This window comes from Musa acuminata, chromosome BXJ1-11, assembly GCF_036884655.1.
Source record: "Musa acuminata AAA Group cultivar baxijiao chromosome BXJ1-11, Cavendish_Baxijiao_AAA, whole genome shotgun sequence".
NCBI lineage: Eukaryota > Viridiplantae > Streptophyta > Magnoliopsida > Zingiberales > Musaceae > Musa > Musa acuminata.
Genome location: NC_088337.1, coordinates 30,733,106 through 30,756,551, shown reverse-complemented (window position 1 = coordinate 30,756,551; position 23,446 = coordinate 30,733,106). Strand labels below are relative to the sequence as shown.

At 40.1% G+C, this 23,446-nt stretch overlaps 4 protein-coding genes and 1 pseudogene across 6 annotated transcripts; all 5 read right to left on the bottom strand.

The window, feature by feature from the left end:
- Window positions 1-2,176: 2,176 nt before the first annotated feature.
- On the bottom strand, window positions 2,177-6,644 carry LOC135597629 (probable serine/threonine-protein kinase PBL21; annotated as a pseudogene).
- Window positions 5,670-6,362, bottom strand: LOC135596489 (protein VACUOLELESS GAMETOPHYTES-like). Its single transcript, XM_065088534.1, has one exon. It carries the CDS (start codon window positions 6,360-6,362, stop codon window positions 5,670-5,672), a length of 693 nt encoding a protein of 230 aa, XP_064944606.1.
- On the bottom strand, window positions 6,443-7,657 carry LOC135597630 (uncharacterized). Its single transcript, XM_065090852.1, has 2 exons — window positions 6,975-7,657; window positions 6,443-6,831 (listed from the first exon to the last, which is right to left on the bottom strand). Exons 1-2 carry the CDS (start codon window positions 7,314-7,316, stop codon window positions 6,742-6,744), a joined length of 432 nt encoding a protein of 143 aa, XP_064946924.1. The 5' UTR covers window positions 7,317-7,657; the 3' UTR covers window positions 6,443-6,741.
- A 1,668-nt stretch (window positions 7,658-9,325) lies between these two features.
- On the bottom strand, window positions 9,326-14,513 carry LOC103972121 (DNA polymerase delta small subunit). Of its 3 annotated transcripts, none has more exons than XM_065090851.1 (14): window positions 14,358-14,513; window positions 14,116-14,245; window positions 12,879-12,985; window positions 12,651-12,777; window positions 12,420-12,527; window positions 12,111-12,244; window positions 11,953-12,036; window positions 11,680-11,748; window positions 11,415-11,486; window positions 11,172-11,263; window positions 10,968-11,095; window positions 10,689-10,790; window positions 10,548-10,615; window positions 9,326-9,671 (listed from the first exon to the last, which is right to left on the bottom strand). In XM_065090851.1, exons 1-14 carry the CDS (start codon window positions 14,430-14,432, stop codon window positions 9,612-9,614), a joined length of 1,356 nt encoding a protein of 451 aa, XP_064946923.1. In that variant the 5' UTR covers window positions 14,433-14,513; the 3' UTR covers window positions 9,326-9,611. The 3 variants fall into 3 exon arrangements, with proteins under 3 accessions (XP_064946923.1, XP_009384605.2, XP_018675868.2); XM_009386330.3 differs by having other exon boundaries at window positions 12,111-12,226; XM_018820323.2 differs by having other exon boundaries at window positions 12,111-12,223.
- A 6,834-nt stretch (window positions 14,514-21,347) lies between these two features.
- Window positions 21,348-22,245, bottom strand: LOC103972120 (probable E3 ubiquitin-protein ligase ATL44). The gene has a single exon (XM_009386329.3). The coding sequence runs from the start codon at window positions 22,200-22,202 to the stop codon at window positions 21,624-21,626; it is 579 nt and encodes a 192-aa protein (XP_009384604.1). The 5' UTR covers window positions 22,203-22,245; the 3' UTR covers window positions 21,348-21,623.
- Window positions 22,246-23,446: the final 1,201 nt, after the last annotated feature.

Here is a 23,446-nt window from a genome sequence, read left to right as displayed (position 1 = left end):
CCGTAAAACAATTGACTAATAATAATAATAATAATAATAAAATTATTGTTATTGTTATTATTATTATCGGCTTGAAATCGACTTATCAAGCAATGAAGAGAAAAATAAAATACAAATTATTAATTTGTTTTATTATGTATTATCAATAGACACTTCACATCTTTTGATAATGACTAAAATCTATAAAATCTATAACAAAATAGACGAATAATATATAATCTGATCGAGAAAGAGGTCAATATATATATATATACAGTCTTATCAGTCATAAGTCACGAATTAATTTTTCTATGAAGTCGTTTTCTATGCTATTGGATGATTTTTTCGATGATGGGATTAGTAGAATGACAAGTGTATTGGGACGATTAAAAGAACAAGTTAAACGCAAAACATCATCAAACCTCCCTCTTTAATTAGGATGGAGACATCCTCCAAGAACGTTGACTTTTCACATTTCGTACGGACATTTTAGTTTCCTTCCCATTCGGCACTCTGGCAGTTGTCTCAGCGGTTGATGTCGAATTAATGTCAGGACAGAGACAGTCAACCGCTTTGATTGCTACCCTCAACTACATGCCACATTAATCCAAACAAAGCCCAAAAAGAAAAGCACGGGAATTACTCCATTCTTTTTGGATGATTCGGTGAACGAGTCGGTGTATTTTTTATCTCGCTATCCGCTGTTATTCGATAGCAACGTTAATCGATTCTAAATCTTATCGTGACATCGAGATTTATCTCTAATAATGCATTTAGAATAATTCAAATATGATATATTTTAGAATGATATCTATTTATGTTACTAAGCCTTGTTATTTTAGTACATGAGAAGAGTTGTCAATGAAGCAATCGTTGAGATTAATGGAGTCTTTGTGGATCCGATCAATCATTTGATCATATTTAGTTTAAGGAAATCTATTATGGTTAGTGTTCTTACACCTTTATGTCGTGGTTGAGGAGTCAACACGGTTTAGATCAACTTCGAATATCTAAGGGTGCACACGCAAAAACTTTTAGAACGAAGATAGACGTCGAGTCGAGAAGGGTTACACGAATAGCCACCTGCTGTTGCGTCGTCAGCCCATGCACTTAGGCCAAGATCGGGAGGAGTTTTTCCTAACTTGATCCCTCCGAAACTTAAGTTAAAACCCAGTAGAATAGAAGTGTAGAATAAGAGCGAGTCCCCCCCCCTCTTACTGGTCGGGCAGTGGATATTTATACCTATACATGGGAGTCGATTGTATGGTGTGAGATGATGCTGTGCGGTGTCGTCTTGAGTTTCTCAGAGTGGCTTCGTACCTAACAGCACCATCCTGAGTTTCTCGGTGTGGCTTCGTACTCGACGACTCTGTCCCGAGTTTCCCGGGATGATCTTGTACTCGACGACGTCGTCCCGAGTTTTTCGATCTACCATGGTTCACTATGGTGCCCTCTGAAATTCTCGTTAATGTTGTCATTGACATGTGCTGCTGTCGAATGATCTGTTTACCAAAATATACCCAATCAGCTAGTAGACTTAGTTAAGCCCAATCAAAAAATTGGCTATCAAATTATAAATTATTGAATAAACTAATCATTTATTAGTGTATTTTTTTGTCATCCCTCGAAATATTAAGTCATCTTTTGGTCAAAATCCATCTACAAAACTACGATAAATTATAATTTTTTTGAGTTATATGTATGTATATAACAATTATGACATATTTGTTCCCTACAATATATAGTAACCTATTTTGATTGGATTTTGTGGGCTAATTTACACCCTCAACTCTTATCCAAGTAGCCCTCAGCTGGGGTGTGACCACCTTCCAAGAAAATGGCCTTCGGACTGAACAGAAGTCAACTCAACTCATTCAAAGACTTCATTTGTGTAGGAAGAAGTGCTTGCTTCCTTCCCTAACATTGGTATGATGCCTGCCCGTTGACCCTTTGATGTCGCTCAAGTTAAGTCAACGGCCACTCTTTCAACTCTCATTACTTTTATTCAACCTACGGGGTTTGATGATCTTTTAGCATTGGATCAAATGGGTCTCCTGTTCTGTACATGGAGCAATTTCAACTTAATTCTTCCTTGGGTCTTAATTTTCTTATTTGTGTACAATTTTAATAAGCATTTGTAAGAGTTTTATGATTGTTTCTAAAAGGAAATTATAGAGTTTTGACGTACGACAACATATTATAAGACTTAATCAAAACAATGTATATGTACACAGTAGTTATCGACAAAAACCGGATGCACACAGATCTTGATGTCAACATCCATGGATCTCAGCGGATTCTCGCAAATCTCGACTGATACCATAGTTCTACATAAGCATCAGATTTGAGAACACGAAGCATGTTTAACCTGTACAAAACCGATGTCGTAAGGCTTCTTACATCGGCTAATTATCCTTGACGAGGTGATACCGATATCTAATGATCATTGCCTGAGAAGGTTCAAACAGCAGTTACATGTGGTTGGTTATATGAGCAATGTACCATACCCAATCCCTTGATCCATATTGTTGTTTCTGTAGACTTGCCACGCCTCAACTTGGTGAATTGTTGGGCCAAACTCCTCTCGAGGCTGTACCCTTGTTCTCAAGAGGGGGATGGAGAGGACTTGATGATCTTGGAGTCGGATCCTTGGACATAGGGCTGAGATGCCACATGGTCTAGAGCAAAGACGACATCAGCTATGATGGGCCGAACATGCGCCTGCTCCTGGAGACACATTGAGGCGATGACAACCAACTGATGAAAGGCTCGTGGTGGATATCGTCCTTCTAGAGATGGATCGACTAACTGCGAAAACTTCCTCCGATCATTGAGAAAAGGATGAAACTGAAAGAAAGACATAGGCAAGTAAGTCATTAGCAACAATTCGAAGTTAAGATGGAAAAGGGAATTGGACTTTGTCAGCATTCCAACAAGAGGAAGCCTCAAACTTGCCAACATATATTGCAATACCAACATGTTCTTTGAACAGTGTAGATACATGGAAGGAACCATAAATTGAATTGACATACCAACGAGAAATAAAATGCAAAGCAAATCAGAATATAATGAAATGACATGACATACCCATATTGTTAAATTCCGCTCTGCACGAGCCCTTGAAGGATCAAAAGCTCGTCGTCCAGTTATCAGCTCCAAAAGCAGCACATCGAAACTGTATACATCAGACTTCAGGGTTAGCTTACCGCTCATCGGGTAATCAGGAGCACAGTAGCCATATGTGCCCATCACTCTCGTTGAAACATGTGTCCTGTCACCGACAGGACCAAGTTTAGCGAGTCCAAAATCAGAGAGCTTAGGGTTGAAGTCGTCATCTAATAATATGTTTGCAGACTTCATGTCCCGAAAAATAACTGGTGGGCTTGCAACATTGTGCAAGTATGTGAGCCCTTTTGCAGCACCAAGAGCAATATTTACTAGTCTGTTCCAATCAAGAGGTGGTTTGTTGGGAGATAGATCTGAATGAACAAGCACCAGTAATTTGTGAAGAACATAACGAGAACAGTCAACTTAAAGAACTCAAACAGTTAATTAATAAAACAATCAAAATGTGGCATATACTAACAAGAAATAATGCAGAGAGAGTCATCTAATCCATCAAACTTGTAACATCTATGCATGTCCAACAAATGATATGAGGCTGTTAAAGGGAAAGTCAAATATTTGATACAGACCAGATTCTTTTTTTACTATGTTATTCTGGGCGTTGGTAGTATACTATAGTTCAAGATCTATTAGAACAATATCATTTGAATCACTATAATAGTCCACTCTAAAGAAAATGAAACCATTTTCTTGATCTCATTATTTTTTATTCCTCTCGAACAAGGGTTGTAATTTCTTTTTATCTAAGTCTGTCCTTTTATCGCTAACCCAAACCGAGGGCAGAGATAATGTTGCTCAATAGGGAAGGTCAAACTCTCAAAAGGAGAGGCAAAAGGAGGCAGATAGGTTGCCCCACCAGCTTAAGAAATTATTAGGAAGAAACGACGTTGGCCCCCAAAGATTCCCCTTTGCTCCACCTTCCAAATTATGGTCATTTCCAACAGATAATTTAGTACAGATCCCGGAGAAAGTCCATTACCATATGCCAGAGCATCGAATCAATCAAGGCCACAACATGTGAAGGGGGCAAATGTTATTTGATGCACTGCCCCTGTGCTTAGTAGTGGACTATCAGTATCTTCCACTACAGCCAACACAAACCAGTATCAGATCCTAAAACATGATTGCCGATCAAATGCTAGAGTTAAGCAAATCTAATAGAGATTGGATCAACAATATAAGAAGATAAAGAATAAGCTTTACCAAACAAGTGATCTTCCAAGCTGCCCTTGGGCATGTACTCGTAAACTAGCAGCCTCTCATCTCCCTCGGCAGAGTATCCAATCAAACTCGCAAGATTAGGATGCCGCAACATGATCAGCATGAGAACCTCCACCAAGAATTCTTTACTCCCCTGAGGTCCATCGTGCTTAAGCTGCTTGATGGCCACCACCTGCACTCCAATGTCCAATTTTTTGATGAGCAAATGATCTTGCTAGATCAAAATCTAAAGTACCAGAAAAGATAGAGATAACTTGCCTGGCCCGAATCAAGCCGCCCTTTGAAAACCCTTCCGAAGCCTCCTTCCCCGATCAAATTGGTTTCCTTAAAGTTCTGGGTGGCTATTGCGAGATCCCTAAAGGTGAATTTTCTTGCAGATGTACTCCTGTCGCCATCACCAGAATGCGAAACAAAATGTTAGAATCAACAAAAGGAAACGGCAAAATAATGATAAAATCTAGTTTTGAGGAGTGTACCCACAGGAAGAATCGACGACGAATGTCGAAGCGGATCAGGAGCCACCGCTGTCATTGATTCTACCGCTCGCTTCCCTCCGGCGAGGGCCGAAACAAGGAAAGCAGCTCATCTACAGCAGCGATCTCAGTACCCACTACCCGACCCAAAGCCAAAAGCGACCCCAGTCCGTACCACCTACATTCCCAAAGGCCCTGATTCCCTCTTCCCCTCGCCTCTCACTCCCCTCCCATGAAGCCAACGAAAGGCCACCTTTTTATCGGTGAAAAAGATCAAAAGGGAAGCAACGATTGGGTACCAAATACCAAACAAGGAATTTGGTAGGATTGCAGGCCACAGCAGCGATCGGTTCCACACCCCGTGACAACTTCCCCCCATTAAGATATATGCATATCGAAAAAGATTCGAGCAACAATTCCACAAAAAGAAGGCAGGGAGAGAGAAGAAACTACTGCGGCAAGGGAAACGAACGGAGGATGGTAACTTCTCCACATGAGGTAGGCTTCCATCGCCGTCTCTCACCGCGCCAATCACTGGTATGCGAATCGAAGACTTCGGCGTGGACGGGGCACGTAGGCGAGAAGAAAAAGAAGCTCTTTTTTGGGTGAGATTTTGCTGCGCGACGTGCAACAGGAAACACATGGAAAATGAAGTCACAAAGAAGCACATCATGATCACTGACCGCATAAACTATTCTGCAACTCGCCTTCTCAGGCCGGAAAAGATATCGACCAACAACAAGCAAGTCTTATAGGTCAGTGGGATCGAAGCAAACACATACAAGCGATCTGTTGGAATTCGGAGGGAGGAGGAATTCTCTGTGACTGCTGCAGGTTTGAGATCGTTGAAGTAAACGCAAGCACATTATTCTATAGGATAGTGCAGATTAAGCTCGTCCCCACTGTTACGGCAACTCTCTTCGCTATCCTCTTTGCTTTGCGTTTGTCGATCTTACGAACACCCACGCCGGTTTCCATCTTCTGCAGAGCTAAATGTGGGGCGCTGCCGCCGCCTTCGGAATCGTGCCATGGGGGATTCGCTTGCGCCTCCTCCGCCGTCGCGCACCCGACGTGCGCGTCGAACCCGCACATGGCGCAGCTGTAAACCCACTGGTACGAGCCGGGGTGCCCGCAGATGTCGCAGGAGAAGCCCCTGTTCTCGTAGTGAGGAAAGAAGAAGAGGGTGAGAGGGTGGAGGTGGGCGGCGTGGACCACAGACAGCGGCATGGCGGCGCAGGAGCAGTGCAGGTTGAGGTCGCACTCGCCGCAGTGGTAGAAGAACGCGGAGCCGTCGGCGCCGCACGCGTTACAGCGGAAGGGGCCACCGGCGGTGAGGAGGGTGAGACTGTGGCTGGCGTCGGCCGGGTGGCGGACGCGCTGCGGCATCTGGGCGCAGGATACGTCGAGCGCGTACCCGCATGTCTTGCACGAGTAGGCGCGGTCGGAGAGATCGCGAGAGCAGCCGGCGCAGGAGGTCGCCGGTTGCCGATGAAGGGAGGTGAGCTCCAAAGGGTGGGGGTGACTGAAATGGGCGATGACCAGCTCATGGCCGAGCCTGCCCATGGCTTTGTTGCTATCTCAGAGTGAGATGGAGCTACAGCGATCATGCATCGATCTCTATATAACGTTACTGCTCATGCGAGGAGCAATCAAAGTTGAGAGAGAAGAACATATATTAGCTGGATCTGGTGGCTGGTGCACATGCTCTGAGAGATGAATGGTCCAAATGTCAACGATTTAGAACAGCTGGCGCAAATAGAAAAGTTTCTTGACCTTGAGCTTGCAGCAAGCGCGATCGGATTGATCTGTCAATCGGTAGGTTTCTCTTCCTTCCAAGCATAGGTTGACTTTTCTAGCCATGCTAAAGCACTCCTTGAAGAAATCTCATGGTCGTTGCTGCTCCCAAGCGAGAGAGAGAGAGAGAGTGTGTGCTATGGTCGATTCAGACCATGTCACTGATAAGACGAACATGTTTCTGGTGGTGCTTTTCTACAAACACCTTCGATGCACCTTCCACAGTCTTACGCCACGTCTGTAAAAGGAAAAAAGGAAAACACGAAATTAACGACAAGTATTATTGGAAAAACTATATATATATATATGTATGTACGAAATTATAAATCTGATAGGGATGTAAATGAAAATGTTTCGGATTTTATGGGCCGGCCGCGTCACCTTCTCAAGAGCAATGGCGAGGACGAGTCCGATTCCAGGGCCGCCGTCCTCGGGCCGACGGATCCCCATCTTGCGGAGCAGGGAAGCGGGCCTGCGATTGGAGCTGGGGAGGAGGGACTTCCGCTCCGCCAGCCCGCCCTTGCTCTTCCTCCGCCTCCTTGCCCTAACGGCCTCGTCGCCGGCGGAGACGGTGCGCCTGGATCTCTTCCTGGTGACGAGAGGAGAGGCGTGGCGGAGGAGGGCGGAGGGGCCGGCCGGGGTTCCGTCGTCGAGCTCGGCGAACTTGCTGAGGAGCTCGTCGGACGACGCCTTGCTCACGTGCTGCACCTTCGCCGTCTCCATCCTGTCTTAGATCTCGCAAATGAATGAGGCGGAGCAGATGGAATCGAACAGAGAGAAAGAACCGTTTCGGACAGAGGAAGAGAAAGTGCGGTGCTCAAAGCGGCAAAGAAGAGGGAGGGAGGAGTGACCGTTGGGAGAGCGTGCGCTGTGGTGGTGATGGCCGTGGTCTCGATGGTAGCGTTCATAGCGGGGGAGGAGTCGCTTCGTCAATGCGGGAATATAGCCGTTGGGAGGCGGCTTGAATCCGGTCGCTGTCCAAGTCGTTACTTGAGTCGCGAGGTTTGTGGTGCTTTGCTCGGTCAATCGACGTTCCCATGTTCACTCGACTTCAAACAAAACCTGAGAAGAAGCTCCATAAATTGCAATTACTTCGCAGGAAAACAGAGGGAGTACAAGTTGTAGTAGATGTTACAGAAAGGAACGGAGAGAGAATCAAATGATCTTAGGAAGGTGGGCTTACGGTGAAACCAACAACTCAGCAGAGAAGCAGGATCTGCTTTTCCTGCTGCCGTAGGATCTGCGAAAACCATGACACCCTGAGATGAGATGTAAAAAATCATAATTTTAATTTTAATATCTGAGTTATATTTTTTTAATTATATTATAATTAAAAAATTATAATTGACTATTATGATGATAACGGACGGTGGCACCATCGTGTAGGGGCGGCGTAGCCCATTCTCGGTAACAACAGGGCATGAGCCTTGAAATCATCGAGACATTTCTCGTGTTGGCGTACTATGAGGTTAAGGGGCTGAAGGTAGTGAAGAGAGTGCTTGAGTGTATGATGTGTCTCAGCGAGTTCGAGGACGACAATGAGCTCCACCTCTTCCCTTGTTGCAGTCATATATTTCACTTGATTACATTGACGCCTAGCTTGCCTCTCACATAATTTGTCTCGTCTGTCATGCCAACCTCGTTGAGCAAGTCGCCAATGACAATCTCTGACTTACCACCTGTAGCCACTCCTACTATAGATACAACGGATCTTTTGCTCGAAACCGCTGCCTCACCACAAGATCATGTTGCCATCATAATGGACCCATAGTAGAAAATGAGTAAAAGGGCGTAGCCACGGAATTGGCACAGATTGGAAGTAAGAGGTAGGTGACCAACGAAGCTCCAACAGTCTTAGCAGTGTTGACACAAATGTTCCTCCCGTCGATGCAGATGCAGAGCAGTGCTAGAGGAGGAAGAGAAAGGAGATTGATAAGCAAAGGGTGTACCAATCTACATCCTGAGAAAGGAGATTGATAAGCAAAGGGTGTACCAATCTACATCCTCCGTCCATTGGACCTCGGAATGTTCGATTGAATGAGACCGTAGGAACTTCATCGATCGCCACTCGTTGTGGGTCCACAACAACGGTGACATGATCCTGGGCAACAATTTTCAGCTGAAGACCCATTATGTTTGTAGCAAGGGTGACTACATATAGTAAGCTAAGTTTGTTATTATTGTCTTGCTTGGTGAGGTTAACGTGATAAATAGGTCCAGTTATGTGAGAGGTGAGTCAGACATCAATGCAATCCAAAAAAAAATTATGACTACAACAAAAGAGATAGAGCTCCTCATCATCCTCGAACTCGCTAAGGAACATTTGTACACTCGAGCACCCCCTTCCTCACCTTCAACCTCTTAACCTCATAATACACCAACATAGTGAATATCTAAAGAACCTCAACTACACCATCGTCCACCGCCATCACAAAAGTCAACTAAGAAATTTTAATTAAGATATAAAAAATTAAAATATTAAAATTATTTTTTTACTCATTATTTTTAAACTAATTTTACACCTACTATCATATCTTTCGCTAATAAAACCAACGATATTGTAATAATAAGATTAAATTTTTTACTTTCATAACCATAAAAAATTTAACATAAATTTTTTAAGATTAAAGATCAAAATACTAAAGAGATCTAATTATAAAAAATAATATATAATTAACCTTAGCCTTCCAACATATACTGTTACATAGATGATAAATGTCGGTTCCACAGTATCATCAGAAATATAAAAAATACATTTCAGGCGCTGATCACAGCATGCAGAAGACAAATGACTTGTTGCACTTTGTTGCCACACTAACGAAAGAAGGTTGGCCTGGCATAAGTTAGAAGAACAATATGAAACTGGGTTGCTGGAAGCCAAAACCTGGTACAAGCTTTCGACGTTTTTTGTTACACGAGAAGGACAAGCATTACAATTAACCACCAGTTATAATTAATCAATCAGCAAGATGATGGAAGACAACCAGTTCTTTGTCATATTGTATGTGCCAGAATAGATTACACATTCAAGCCTGTTGAGAAACTGAGAGAATGACATTCAAGATTCCTCAGATTTAGCTGTATGCAAAACAAAAAAAGTTAAACAGATGAAAGGATACCAATGAAAATACTGGATGCATATAGCGATCAAAGAGTAAAGCACATCAATCAATTAAAAAAGTGTTGCAGCAGAGATGGACCTAACAAAGAGGAATACATGAAATCTCATTCATTCAGTTGATGGCAAATTGGAATCGAAGAACCTTATAGGACGCTGATGCTGCAACCTAGGGTTAGTTGATTTTTATGGTGTTAGGAATGAGTCAACTAGGCTAAAAATTGAGTGGCATGTGCACCTTGACTGCCTTCTCAAGATTTTATTTATATGCATCATTATGTTAAAAGTGATTTTGGGATGAACATAACCCCCAACTGGAGTAGAATGAAGCATGAGTCAACTGTTGGTATATGTGGATTTCACAAGTCTTTTGAATTTTGGTTTTGTTCATCCCAAAATCACTAGAACCATTAGAACCAATATGCAACAAAGGAGACTTTTGAATTTTGGTTTTGTTTATCTCCATATTTTGTAATAAAGTCCTATGACAACCTTTTTGTTACTGAAAGCCCAACTAAGAACTTTAGTCTTATGTATAGTTTGAAAAAAAGATTGGGTGCAGTGAGAACTGTGCACATGGTTTGTGGGAACGGGCCCTAAAATATTAGCATAGTTATTAAACAGTAAAGTGCCAGACAACCTAAGCATTAAAACATGCAAGTAATAATACTCTAAATATCGCCATTAGTGATGTTTTAAATTAGTCTTCTCAACATATAACCATTTTGGCAAAAGGAAAAAAAAAATTATGATTCTCTTTCACATACTAAACAGGTTTTTGAATCTCAGTTGACATGAGAAATTTTGAAGCCATGGACCAGCACACAGGAACATACCATGACAGCAACTCCAGTCTCACAAAATTTTGGAATGCAGATAAGCCTCACAGATTGGTTGTCAGACCCTGCATGGAAGCAGAATAGTTTGTATCAATCCAGAGACAGAAACCTAACATGAAAAAGACTTGATGAAATTACCTCGTAATAACGTGGTTTCATACTTATCTTGATTACCAACAAAATAAACATGTGGACAGCTCTCAATGAGGAAAGGGTCTTTATCGGTGAAGGGATAACATCCTACATTCAAAAACATGGGAAGACTAACAGAATCATTAGAATTGAGTAGCAGATGAAATTATAACTGTTATCAGTCTTCAGCAGACGAAATAAATGGCTAACTTCTCATTCAAGGTTGCAAGCATGTCCAGTTCCACTTGGGTAATTAAAAAAAGGGATTTGCTAGAGTAATATTACCAAGGGTGTTTGGAGCTGTTGGTACCAGGTGTCTCCATCTTAATGTCCTCTCCATAAATTCAAGCTTGTTTTTTGCCTCCGAATACTTGAAAAGATCATCTATATTTTGTCCAGATGTTCCCAGGAACCTGTACATCACCACCACTGTTAGGCTCCTGGTTTGCACATGGACATAGTTGACTACAAGAGATTCTCGCTGCTTACTGAATATCATCCAGCTCAAATTGATGAGGATTAGTGCATGAAATAAATGTATTATAGGCAGATGCTCCAGGAAATAAACATCTGTTTAAGGGCTGATTAAAATAACATAAATCAATACGTGAACCAAGTAATTAATACATAACAATGCATATTTTTCTATCCACACCCACAAAGACAATAATATATATCGGTGAATGTTAACACAAGATGTTTGCTTTCACCAAAATGGAAAAGTAGATAGACCTGCTGAGGCAAGGAAAAGTTTGCTGGATCACTAGGTCCTGGCATTATATCAACAGGCATAGCTGCTGCAAGCTGCAAACACATAATAGGTAAGTCAGACGAAGACAATGTTTTCGTTTAAACTCTCTAGACCATGACAAGAAAAAAGATGAATTACAAATTCCAATAAGATTCTACACTATGACAAAATTTCTGTTCTGAAAGGTGATCTTAAAATGCTCCTCTAGGAAATGGATTGGTAACTTCATATTTTAAGAATCCATACCTGATTTAATAAAATATCGAGCTCCTTAATTGGTTCAGTTAAGGTAGACTGATCCCTCGGAGCAATTGTCTGATACCAAAATGCTCGCAAGAGGCAAGCTAAAAATCATCAGAAACCTCACAAAAGAATCTCATGCACCAGGTTATAGAAAGATAAAAGTTAAATGAAATACCATATCCTCAAAAGTATATATATATATATATATATATATATATATATATATATATATATATATATATATATATATATAGGTATGAAGATTTTGTGCACTACCTGACCGTTAAGAAGTCCCTGTAGAATTTGTACAGAATTCCCAGCAATTATAAAATGAACTATTTGAGATGCAAAGGTTTGTTCCTGTTGTATAATATTTCATAAGTTATTCCATATACTGATTTCAGGAAAATATATAATACATAGGTCGAGCATACATTTTCATCACCTAAATGCCCAGTGATATGGTCAACAAGAAGTTGGAACTGAAGAGGATTGAAAGTGCTGCTCCCAATACTCAATCCTGACACAAAGACAACATATTTGTCTTCTGCTGCAGCAAAATTGAGATCTAAGACATCAGAAAAGAAGTACACAAGTCAAACAGAACTGTGACCTTTAAGGCTAAAGCTTTACTTTCTAACTTGTCAGTGAGTATAATTGCATTCCCAACAAAGACATCACATAAATATTAGTTCAGATACTCATCATTTACAGTGTTGAGAAAAGGTCAAATGGTACAATACTCGAGCTAGGTGGCTGCTCAATCTGTGGGGGTAGACCAGCTTCCAGCATATCAAGAACAAAAAACTTGCCTTCACTAGTTTCCTTTCCATGTAGGGCAACTACAATTCCTGCCAGAAAGGGAACACCTTACATGAACAAGGGAAATCGTTTCTATACATACATTACAAAGAATTTTCTTACACCATAAGATCTATATAAAACCTTAAATAATAAGCTATTTAATGTGGAACCTGTTACAAAAGCTGAAGGATCGAGCAAACTTCCAGCTAGTTTAACCCTTCCACTTTCATCTTCCAAAATAAGATGATCATCAGGGTGCACAAAGTTATGAGGCTTCACCAGAGGAACTTTAGATCTCTGAATACACAAAAAAGGTCAAAAGGGAAGTATACTCCAAGAGTACAAATAGGCATTTATTACGGTTTTCAACCAAAATGGTATCGCTGATGTAATTTCACCTCCTTAGAGTATTCATCGAGAATAGAAGGCTTGAGTTTCATGTGCTTGTATATTGTGCCCACGATGATGCATTCTTTCTCTTCTTCAAGCCCCAAAACTGTATTAACTGCAAAGAAAAGAAAAGCAAAGGCTGAGACTGAAAAAAAAATCTGCACAAAGTGATTAGACAATAATTTCAGATTTGTAACGAATACATCCTAGCAAATACTTATAAAAGTATATCAGTAAGGTAATTTTACAACCATATTATCCTGAAGTCACCTAGCAGCCAGTATGATAGCTTCACATCTGACCACCCTAAGAGATCCATAAGGCACATATGGTAGAACCTTACTCTTTCTATATATCTCATGTTTGCAGAGGCAATTTGTGACATGAGGAATGTTTCAATGAATATGTGAAAGGCCTTGAAGCGGGCATTCATCTACCTAATGACACCAAACAAACTAAAAACACAATTTAGTCATACTCTGTTCTTTTCTCCTAGGCTTTTAAGTGGATTCAGAGTATTTGAATATTTGATTTATACAGCAACCGCTACAATGAGGTCTCTAATTTGAACTACTAATTATGGCCCTTGACTAGTCTGAACTAGACAATCACATCAGGTTTCTCAAGAGAGGAATGAATAGCAGTGCTGAATTTCCTTTTTCATACATCATTTATTTGTAGTGATATCACTATATCAAATATTTTAACTGAAACCAAATATATACCCTTAGATAGGTAGTGTGAGGAAGGTCTGAGTTCTTCCAAGTGCCAATATATAGCAGAAAGAATACAACTTTTTCCATTAAGCCCATTTTTCCTGTGAACTAACTGAATTTTTTTCTGTGTAGCAGGCACTCAGATTATTTGTCTTTTAAAATGCACTCAGAGAGATAACCTGGAGAAACTTTTTCTAATTCAAAAAACACAATTTTACAACAAGAACCTTAAAGATGATTGGAATGTGATCAAGCTTGACCAGACCAATCAGAAAACTTACATATTGAAAAATACCTAGTGAAGCATTTTCCATTTCTTCATCTTAGTGCCTCAATACGTGCATAACATAATTTGGAACTTGCATGATCCAATAAACAGTCACCTCCATTCAAAAAGAATGACAGGACAACCAAGCTAAATCCGCTATCTAATATCAACAACATGATATCGAGATATAAGTAAAGGGATTTCAAAACAAAACCTAAACTTCCACACGCAGCAAGTCATCAGAGAGCTGTATGGACTCACCAGGGAGGTTGGGCTTCCACTTAGGGACGAGCGAATAAAGGAGATTCCTCATGTAGTGTAGCCGAGTAAAGTAGATGTGGCTGTACTGCTGCCCCTTGTACGTCTCACAGTGGATCTCATACCTCTCATCCTGCGATCAAACCCCAAGAGATCAAAAAGGAAAAAAAAAAAAAAAAGGGAAAAATCGCCAAAGTTCCACACAAGGATCAGAAGACACGGGAGACGTAGGGATCCGAGAATACCAGATTCCTGTAGACGGCTTGCTTCCTCTCCAAGAGCTTCGGGCTTCCTCCGCCCATCTCGACGTCTACTTTCATGGCGGGAAAACGAAGGAAAGGGGAAGGGTTTCAGAATTGCGAGCGCCACTCCCGCCCCCTTTACTTGCTATGGACGGAGGGAAGCAGATCGACTCGATGATCAAAATCACAATACACTGTGATCTGTTTGTAGTCGATCGACGCGTGGAATGAATAAGCTGGGCCCAAGCGACACGATCATCACTCTGACGTTACCGGGTTGGGACTTCCCGACTCGTACCCGATCCGCTGAGTTGAAAAATGAACGGTCGAGATCGGCATCTAACATTAATGAACGATCAGAATTGTGTTGTGCATTTGTCCTTGAAAACTAATGGATGATTAGTACCTATCATCAGATCATAATGAAACGATAAATATGGCATTAAAATAAATCTAACGGCTTCGAACGGCCTTCAGACCAGATAAACGGTCGTGATCTATCATCAAATCCATCTCATCACCACCGATGGTAGAGATAAACGGTCATGATACACCATTAAAATAAATCTCATCACCAAATTCATCCTCAAATCATATGAATATTGTAAAATACATATAAAATATGAAAGTGAAACATATTATCTCTTGTAATTAATTATCCTTAATTTTTATACTTACGAAAGCGAAATATTTGACCTGTTACTTCAACCAAATTATTTTTTCTTTTAATTTTTAATCTTATAAAACTATCTTTTTGATCTTTGATAAAGATTTCAATATTTTACTTTCATAAATAAAAAATTTTAATATAATTTTTAAAAAAAAAAAAATACTAATGATCATTAATTAAAAGAGATAATCTATTATTAACCCATCATGATTATAGTCTAAGGACACTAGAAATTTTCATGTTACTGTTTCACCATGAATGCACAACAGTTCGCTCCTCTCAGATCATCATGGCTAATTATCTTGTTGTGTGACAGGATATGTTTCATTGAGTGCTTGATCTGAGAGAATGTTCTAATAGGAATCCTGTTTCAGTTCCTTGTTCCTCGAGAGTAAGACGGGGGCTGAAATCTGAGAGAATGTGGACTACTGTATTCTCTGTTCTATAAGTGGAACTTTTTGGCCATGCGTTTTGACTTCTCAAGTTCAGTACACAGACAGCTGAACTTGATCTTTGCTCATGAACTGATGTACCATTTAACTTGATCTTTGTGGCTTACTGTTGTCTCCTCTTGCTTGCTGTAGAACTCACAGATGATGAGTCTGTTTCTGTAGGCAAACATCAGTTTAAGATGGTCTTGTAGCTCTCATTGTTGCAGACTTCTCCTTCATGCAATTTTGAGGTCAATCTTTCAGAGGCTGAATGCCTGTTACTGATCATAAACCCATTAGTAGATAATGCACATATTTGAAGAGTCAACAACAACAACAACAACAAAATCGTAACCCCCAACATATATTTGAAGATTGATTAAGCAAAAGAAAAAAAAAATTCTTCATCCTCCTCAAGTCATACATCAGGATGACCAGAACAGATGCTAACTTCAAGTTATTACAGAAGAACAAGGAAGACTAATCAAATGACACATAAAAGAGATGCCAACAAGATAGTGAAGGACATCCCTAGAGGAGGCAAGATGAGGAGGAGGTCAAGCAGAGGACAAGATATGGATGTCTCAAGGAGTTGGGAAGGTGGGACTGGACATCAAGGCAACTCACCAACCCACTAAGTCTTTAGGGAGAATTCATTAAGGGAAGTGAATATTAATCTTGGAGAGGATGGTTTAATGCAGAAAGTTGGTCACAACTAAGACTAGGAGACAAGCAGCAACATTGTATGTATATAATATGCTAGCTTTGTGATTAAGCTGCCATGTATATTATATACTCGGCTGTGATACAGGAGATGATGATGGTCAAAGCCTAAACTTGAGTGTTCTGTTATTCCATTCTCAGCTCTCACCTTCCCCACTCATACTTGAGAGATGATGAGAGTTAGATTTACCTAGACCAGTAGCCTTTTGGCTTTATATGCTCAATTAATTGCCTGCTTTGGCATAACAGCAGCAGAATATTGATTATGGCCACTCCTTTACAGGTTTGACCATGTATTCTTGATTCTGATTCTTATTCCTCACCACCACTGAGAAAGCCACCAATAACATGACAACAGTGGTTGAAGCATTGAGGTTTGATGGTTGGAATTAAGATGTTCACTAAGTCAGGCATGCAAACCCCACAAGATTTGGTACATTGGAACATTCCCCTCATGCTCTAATGGAACAAATGGCCACTAGATCAGGTATGATTATACTAAAAAATCATGACATTACTGCGGCACATGAAATGATGCAGTAAATGTGATAATATGACTCAAGATAATGCGTGTACACCCAGTGGAACATTTGGAGATCAATAAGAACATGCAAGGACATTTCTCAGGACAACTAGAGTTTGACAAAAGGTAGGGACTTGAGCAAGGATTTAAGTTTATAAAATCTTGAGCTAATTACATATTATCCTATGTTATTATATCTCTTTAACTCTTTAGACATAAAAAATTTATATAAAAATCTCTATAGTTATAAAAGTGAAACATATAACTCTATTTATCTTAATGTCGTCTATTTTACCAACAGAAGCACGAAAACGATGGGAAAAAAAAATAATTTTAACGTCCCATTTATATTTTCAGTGATGGCAAACGATGATATCACTAGGGGGTCGCGATTAATTATTGTGGATGAGGAGAAAGAACGATGACAAGATATGAGATAAAGGGAGAGGAGGAAGAGGACGATGTAGATGCATAAGCGTCGATGTCACTGGACAATTGCATCCACATCGATGCATATGCAAAGCAGTGCCATCATCTATTACCATCGAAAACGTAACTGAGACATTAAAATTATATTTTTGTCTATCATTTTCCTGCTTTCATCGGTAAAATTGACGACACTAAAGTAAATGGGGATAGATGTTTTCCTTTCTGTATGGATTCTAATATTAATTTTTTTTAATTTAAAAACCGAAATACTACGAAGGTCTAATTATATTGGGTAATATATAGTTAGCCCTTAAATCTTACCCAAAGATAAAAAAAATTATTCTTCCATCCTCTCCTTTGATCCTATCAAGAAAAAATTGTTCTTATACAACTCATCTATCCTCTCGCTGCTCTACTTGCAATGCATCATCATAAGTAAAGTGACTTAGTTTTTTGGTTTCAGAATATTAAAAAAAAAACTCATCTTACCCATGTTTTTGGTTCTGATCACATCTTTGATAATATTCTTCTAGGCAACACTCCATTTCTTAACAGTGTTTAAATCAATTTAAATCCTCAGAATTTATGGGTCACCTAATGCAGTTCTGGCAAGATTACCGTGAAGGTCTGTATACTGAGAAGTACTAGTTTGTCCTTAACTTCCACTTTAATTTTCTAGTCCCAACGAATCCATTTTACACCCTTGTCAATGTCCATATACAAAGTTGGAGAGCCAGTCAAGATACCAAGAGGGATTTGCCAAGATATATCTCAACGGATTGGCAATGAAGTAACGAATATTAAGATGAACAAGGAGGACCAGACAAAAAGGAAGCTCATAATGCCAACTTAGGTAAGGACCCTCCACAGGAATTAAAGTATATGGACTAAATAGCTGCAGACCGCTAAATGTGGACCACTCAGAGTGCTATTGCAGGGTGTTGCAGGGTGGAGCCAAGGAGATACTAGAGCTTCATTTAACAATCTAACATGATAAAATATTAAGGGAATACATGTCACTGTTCATGCTTTATCTAATAAGCTTTTGCAGTTATGTGAGTTACAAAACTGACAACAAAAGTAACAACAGTAATAGCTGCTTACCCAGCATTTTGAGGATATATATACCTAATGACAGGAAAGAAAAGTCATTTGAAGTTATCAGGATACAAAGCAAAATCAAATATGTTGTTCTCTTCAAAGCATCTTGATAAATATTTCAAGGAAAAAAAGTAATGCACAAAGCATCATGTAAACAGTATTTACTCGCATTAACCACTGCATTCTCTTGTTACCTTCATTTCAAACTTATTCTTAGTTATCCTATTCGAAGAAAACTATTTCTTAGTTGTACTGGGAAAAAAAGAGTTACTTAGTTCATGCTAAGGAGTGCACTTTTTCTTCTGCACTCATCTTTTTCACCTTCAGTCAATTATATATAAATATATATGCAAGCAAAAAAAAATCGTAAGAATCAATACCAAATACTAAAATATTATATTTATTTCTCACAACAAGTTATTTAGTGTTTTCGTATAACCCGATAGTTGAACAATTTTAACCATTTTCTTTTTAGATAGGTCCTTAGACCTTATGCCAGTTGATGATTTGTGAAAAAAATTACCCGTTTTCTTTTTTATAAGAAATCCCTAAAACTAACAATTATAAAGTTTGTTTCTCATGTGTCTTTGATTTTTTTCTTTATAAATATTTCTTAAGATTGGGAAGGCTCACTAGTTGCTGATAAAAGGACTTAAGCAAATAGAAAGGTTATGTTACCTGAGAGTGATTGAGGTTGACATTAATGAATTCTGTTTAAGAAAAATGTCATCTTTGACCCCAGTTACAACTTAACTAGCTCATTTAACCTTGCTTTTTCTAATAGACATTAATAGTCTCTGATGGCAGATACACTTTGAAAGTTCATTGCCTTCTAAAGGGTGTTATGCATGACATCTTAAAGTTTTGAGGGAAAAATTTGATATTTTGGTGTTTGGCAAGGGTACATATGAAAATTTTCCTTCAAAAACTCATTGATCATTACCACATGCCACAAGGACACTAGTGACGCTTACCATAGAAAGCTTGGTTGATTACATGGGTCTAACAGTATTATAAATTAATCCTAATCCCATGCTTTCTACCTGACCTTCTATCCAGTGGATTTATTTTAATTCCACACCTTGGCAAGCCACCAATAAATTCAGAAGAATAGTTGAACCATGAATGGGATGGTTGCAACCAAAATCTTTGGAAAGGCCAGGCAGGCTTTTAGTGTGATCACACTATAAAGCCTTGTCATGCTTTCATGGAGTCAAGGTAGCTTGTGTGTTCATTCAAACTGTGCAAACAAGCAAATGCAAAAGGTGGGTTATTTCAACAGACATGAGTAAATATAAGGACTAACATGTTCTAATCAAAACACACAAGGAAAGCTTTTGTCACCAGTATCAGCCATGCATTAAATGTGTTAAACTTAGTCTATATAAACCAAGTTGCCCACATAAATTCTAATGTGGTCTTACCAATTCGATTGCACCAGTTGCTCATACTGCATCTGAGAATATATTGTAAAACTTCAATATAACTTTCTTGGAATTGATGAGGTCAGAAAATAGATTCTTGCTTTTCTTATGAAGCTTTGAACCTTAGTTTACTAATTTGGATGATTTGTGCTCCAATATAGCATGATGGAAACAAGTGTATTGGTGAAGAAAGCTTGCACCACCAGTTGCATGACAAATAGCCAAACAAGTATTGTTTCCTCGAGTATTTAATAGGCCCAGAGACTCACAAACAATAGCAAGCATAAACAACAGAGATTATTTACTTGAATCTTTTTTATTTATAACTAGAAGAGTTTGTCTTACCATCCAAAAATCAAGGTATTGTTTTCAGGTTCGACACATTGATTTCACTTAATCCCAACATTTAGTCCGCCATATCTTAGTCTAATGGTATTTCAATCATTCAAAATACTGCTGTATCTCCAATATAAGATCCGTAAAATTAGTAAGAACATGTTGTAAGGTATTGTCACTGAGATATCAAAGTTTAGATAATTGATAGACGAGCAGGCAGATAATTTTGTCTAATATTGTTCTAGTCATTTCACCTCATCTTTTGGCTCTTGGAACCATATTGAAATATCAATTCTTTGTTTCATACGAAGAGAAGCCTGTACTCTAACAAGGAGACTCTTTCTCTTGCACCCATGTATCTGATGTCAAACCTTTTTTCTGTTGGCTTGTGTGTTAGTAACAAATTCACCTCACAGAAGATGATCACACAAATTATATTAACCCATCATCCAACAACCACAGGCACAAACAAGATTATCTGGCATTCCTCCATATACAACCAGACACATTTGGATGCCAGACCTTTTATTGGTTGGCTGGTGTTAGTAACAAATTCACCTCATACAAGATGAACATCATGAATTATATTAACTCATGATCCAACAACCACAAACACAAGCAAGATCATCCCATTTTGCTGGGTTAATATCACATTCCAAAATGACATTTTCATACCATTGCTTCCTTCTACAACCTTGAGTATGATCAGGCTCAAACTAGTTTATCTCTTTCAAGCTACTTCAGCCCAATAAATTAGTTCCACAACTCCCTGTGAATTTTAATGTAGAAAATTGGATAGATAGAGAATACAGAAACAGGCAGCCAAAAAAATTGCCATGTCAAGATAAAGGTACTTGATTGAAAGATATAATACTAGCATATCAAAACTTTGAGTTGATAAGATATAACCAAACAAATAACTAAGGGTCAGGCTTCATTCTAATCTCCCTCCAACCAAAAAGAATGCATTTTTAAGTGTGCCCCCTACACCCAATCACAATAATTTCAGTCAAATGATCCACAAGTAGGTCCCAAAAACTGCCCTACTGCAATTACTACTGGCACCAAATTTGTTGAATTCACGTTCCTCAACTGATGAATGATGCCTCCCCTTCAACTGCCCCCTCCTCCTCTAATCTATGCTCCCACCTCAATTTAGTCCCCTTATATAGGCAATCATCAAAAGGAAAAGAGGAAAGTAAAGAGAAAGGAAATAGTCACACAACCCCACCTCCGTTGGCTTCATTGTGAAAATTCCAATGTATTTTTCTTTACATTTATTCTTTGATAAATGTCCACCATCCATGTACAATGGAGGAAGAGCTTTTCTTACTCAAACTCAAAGAAGGCATCAAATGGCTAGAAAAGCTCTTTCTTTCTGTTTATTGGACTAAAAGACACATTCTTTTAGCTACAATGGGCATTTACAAGGGGAGATTTATCCAAGATGCTTCACTTCAGAAAGTGAATTCTTGTTTCCATCTTTTGGTTTGATTTCTACATATTGTACAATCCTAAGGCATCAATTTACAAACACATGGCGTTCTAAGCCATCACCAGCACAAACCCTAAACAGAGAGGGAAAAAATTACATCTTTTTCACTTAAATAAGTGCAGAAAAGAGAGGAGGACTCAGGTGAGGAACCTACTGGCATCGCCGTCCTCTCTGGCCTTCGCCAATTCCTCTGCTGCCGCCGCGGCGGAGGGCGCAGCAGCGTCGCCGGAGCGTGCTCCGCACGTCTGGCATCGCGATGGCTGGGAGGCTGCGGCCGCGGCAGCGAATACGAGCTCGCGGCGGCAGAACGGGCAGCTGGAGCGGGAAACAAGCCACGTGTCGACGCACCCGACGTGGAACCCGTGCCCGCACTGCGGCAGGATGCGGATCTCGTCCCCCTCCACGAAGTCCGCGAGGCAGATCGGGCAGTCCGCGAGCCCCCCGCCGCCCGCCGCCGCGGCGTCGTACGACACCTTGGGCAGCGCCCTGAGCGCCTTCTTCTTGAGCCCCTTGCTCTTCGGCGCGGGCGGGGCTCCGGCCGACCGCCGAATCCAGGCGCAGCGAGCCACGAGGGCGAGCCCCACGACGCAGATCAGGGCGCAGAGCAGCGCCGCCAGGATCACCACCATGTCAGAGTCCACCGAGAGCGGCTCCGGAGGCTCAGCCGCCGGCAAGAGGCCGGAGTTCGCCTGCAGAATTCTCGCCGCCCGTGGCATCGACTCATCGAACGGAGAAGGGGTTCAGGAGGGATCGAGAAGCCTTGCGACCTCTCGCATCAATATATAAAGGTTTAAGAAAGATTAATAAATAAGAAAATATTAAATATCAATTGACTAAAAGGCCCCTTCTTTTGTGGAAGAAACACACATTGGTACAACCCAAAATTTGTAGGACGGAAAGACCCTTAAAACCACTATTTAATGACGGAAATGTCATTGGCAAATGACACACATCACAAAAAAATATAATTCTATAGTTTTAGAGAATTATATTTGAATATTAAAACAAATATCTTAGTCACTAAATTAATATGTGCATATACATATAAAAAATTATCCATTATATGGAATTTATGACAATTAATTGTTAGAAAGCTGTGTCAGTAAAAAGATTGCCAGAGCTTCTGTCTCTCTCTCCTCTCTCTCTCTCTCTCTCTCTCTCTCTGTGTGTGTGTGTGTGTGTGTGCTGAGAAAGCCAGGATGTATGTGCCATGCAAACTCCTGGAGTTATATCATATGCACGAATCCTCACAAGGAATCAGACACTGAGAGAAGGATGCATTTGGTAGGGTATCCAAACACTGGTCTTCTTCTCGGGAAAGATGTATGTGACTTAGAACACAAGAGTGTAGGGTATCCAACACTGATCCTTGGAAGGAGCCAAACTCTGAGAAAAGGATGCAGAAAACATCCCTTTAATCCTGCATTCGGCTTCCTCATACAGACACACACCTGTCTACAAGGAGCCAGAGATTGAGCAAAGGGTGCCAAAACTGGTCGACAATTCTGCATTTAGTCAGACATCAAACACTGTTTCTGTTCTTCTCTTTGGTGCATGACTTGGCAATCCAAGACTCAGAGCTCCAAGGAGAGAAAAGAAGGCATATCTGGGAGTGGGAGCTGTGTCACTGTGGAACTTGGATTCTTTCTCCCTCCATGTTTCAGTATGATGGAGATATTGTAATGGGTGCAACTCAACTATTTCACCTGCACGTCGTCATCATCACTTGCTTCTCTCTTCCATCGTCTCGTCTCCTCCTCCACATGAGAATTGTGTGGAAATAGTAGGACTGGATTCCTTAGAACATGATGCAACTTGGACAAGGATTTCTATGTTGGACCAAGCTAACATCATAAACTTTTTGATCAACAAGTATACTGTTCCACCAACATGGTGATTGGCATCCATCTGGGGCAAGTGCCCTACCACTCATGAAAGCTTTTTGTCTATGCTGCATGTT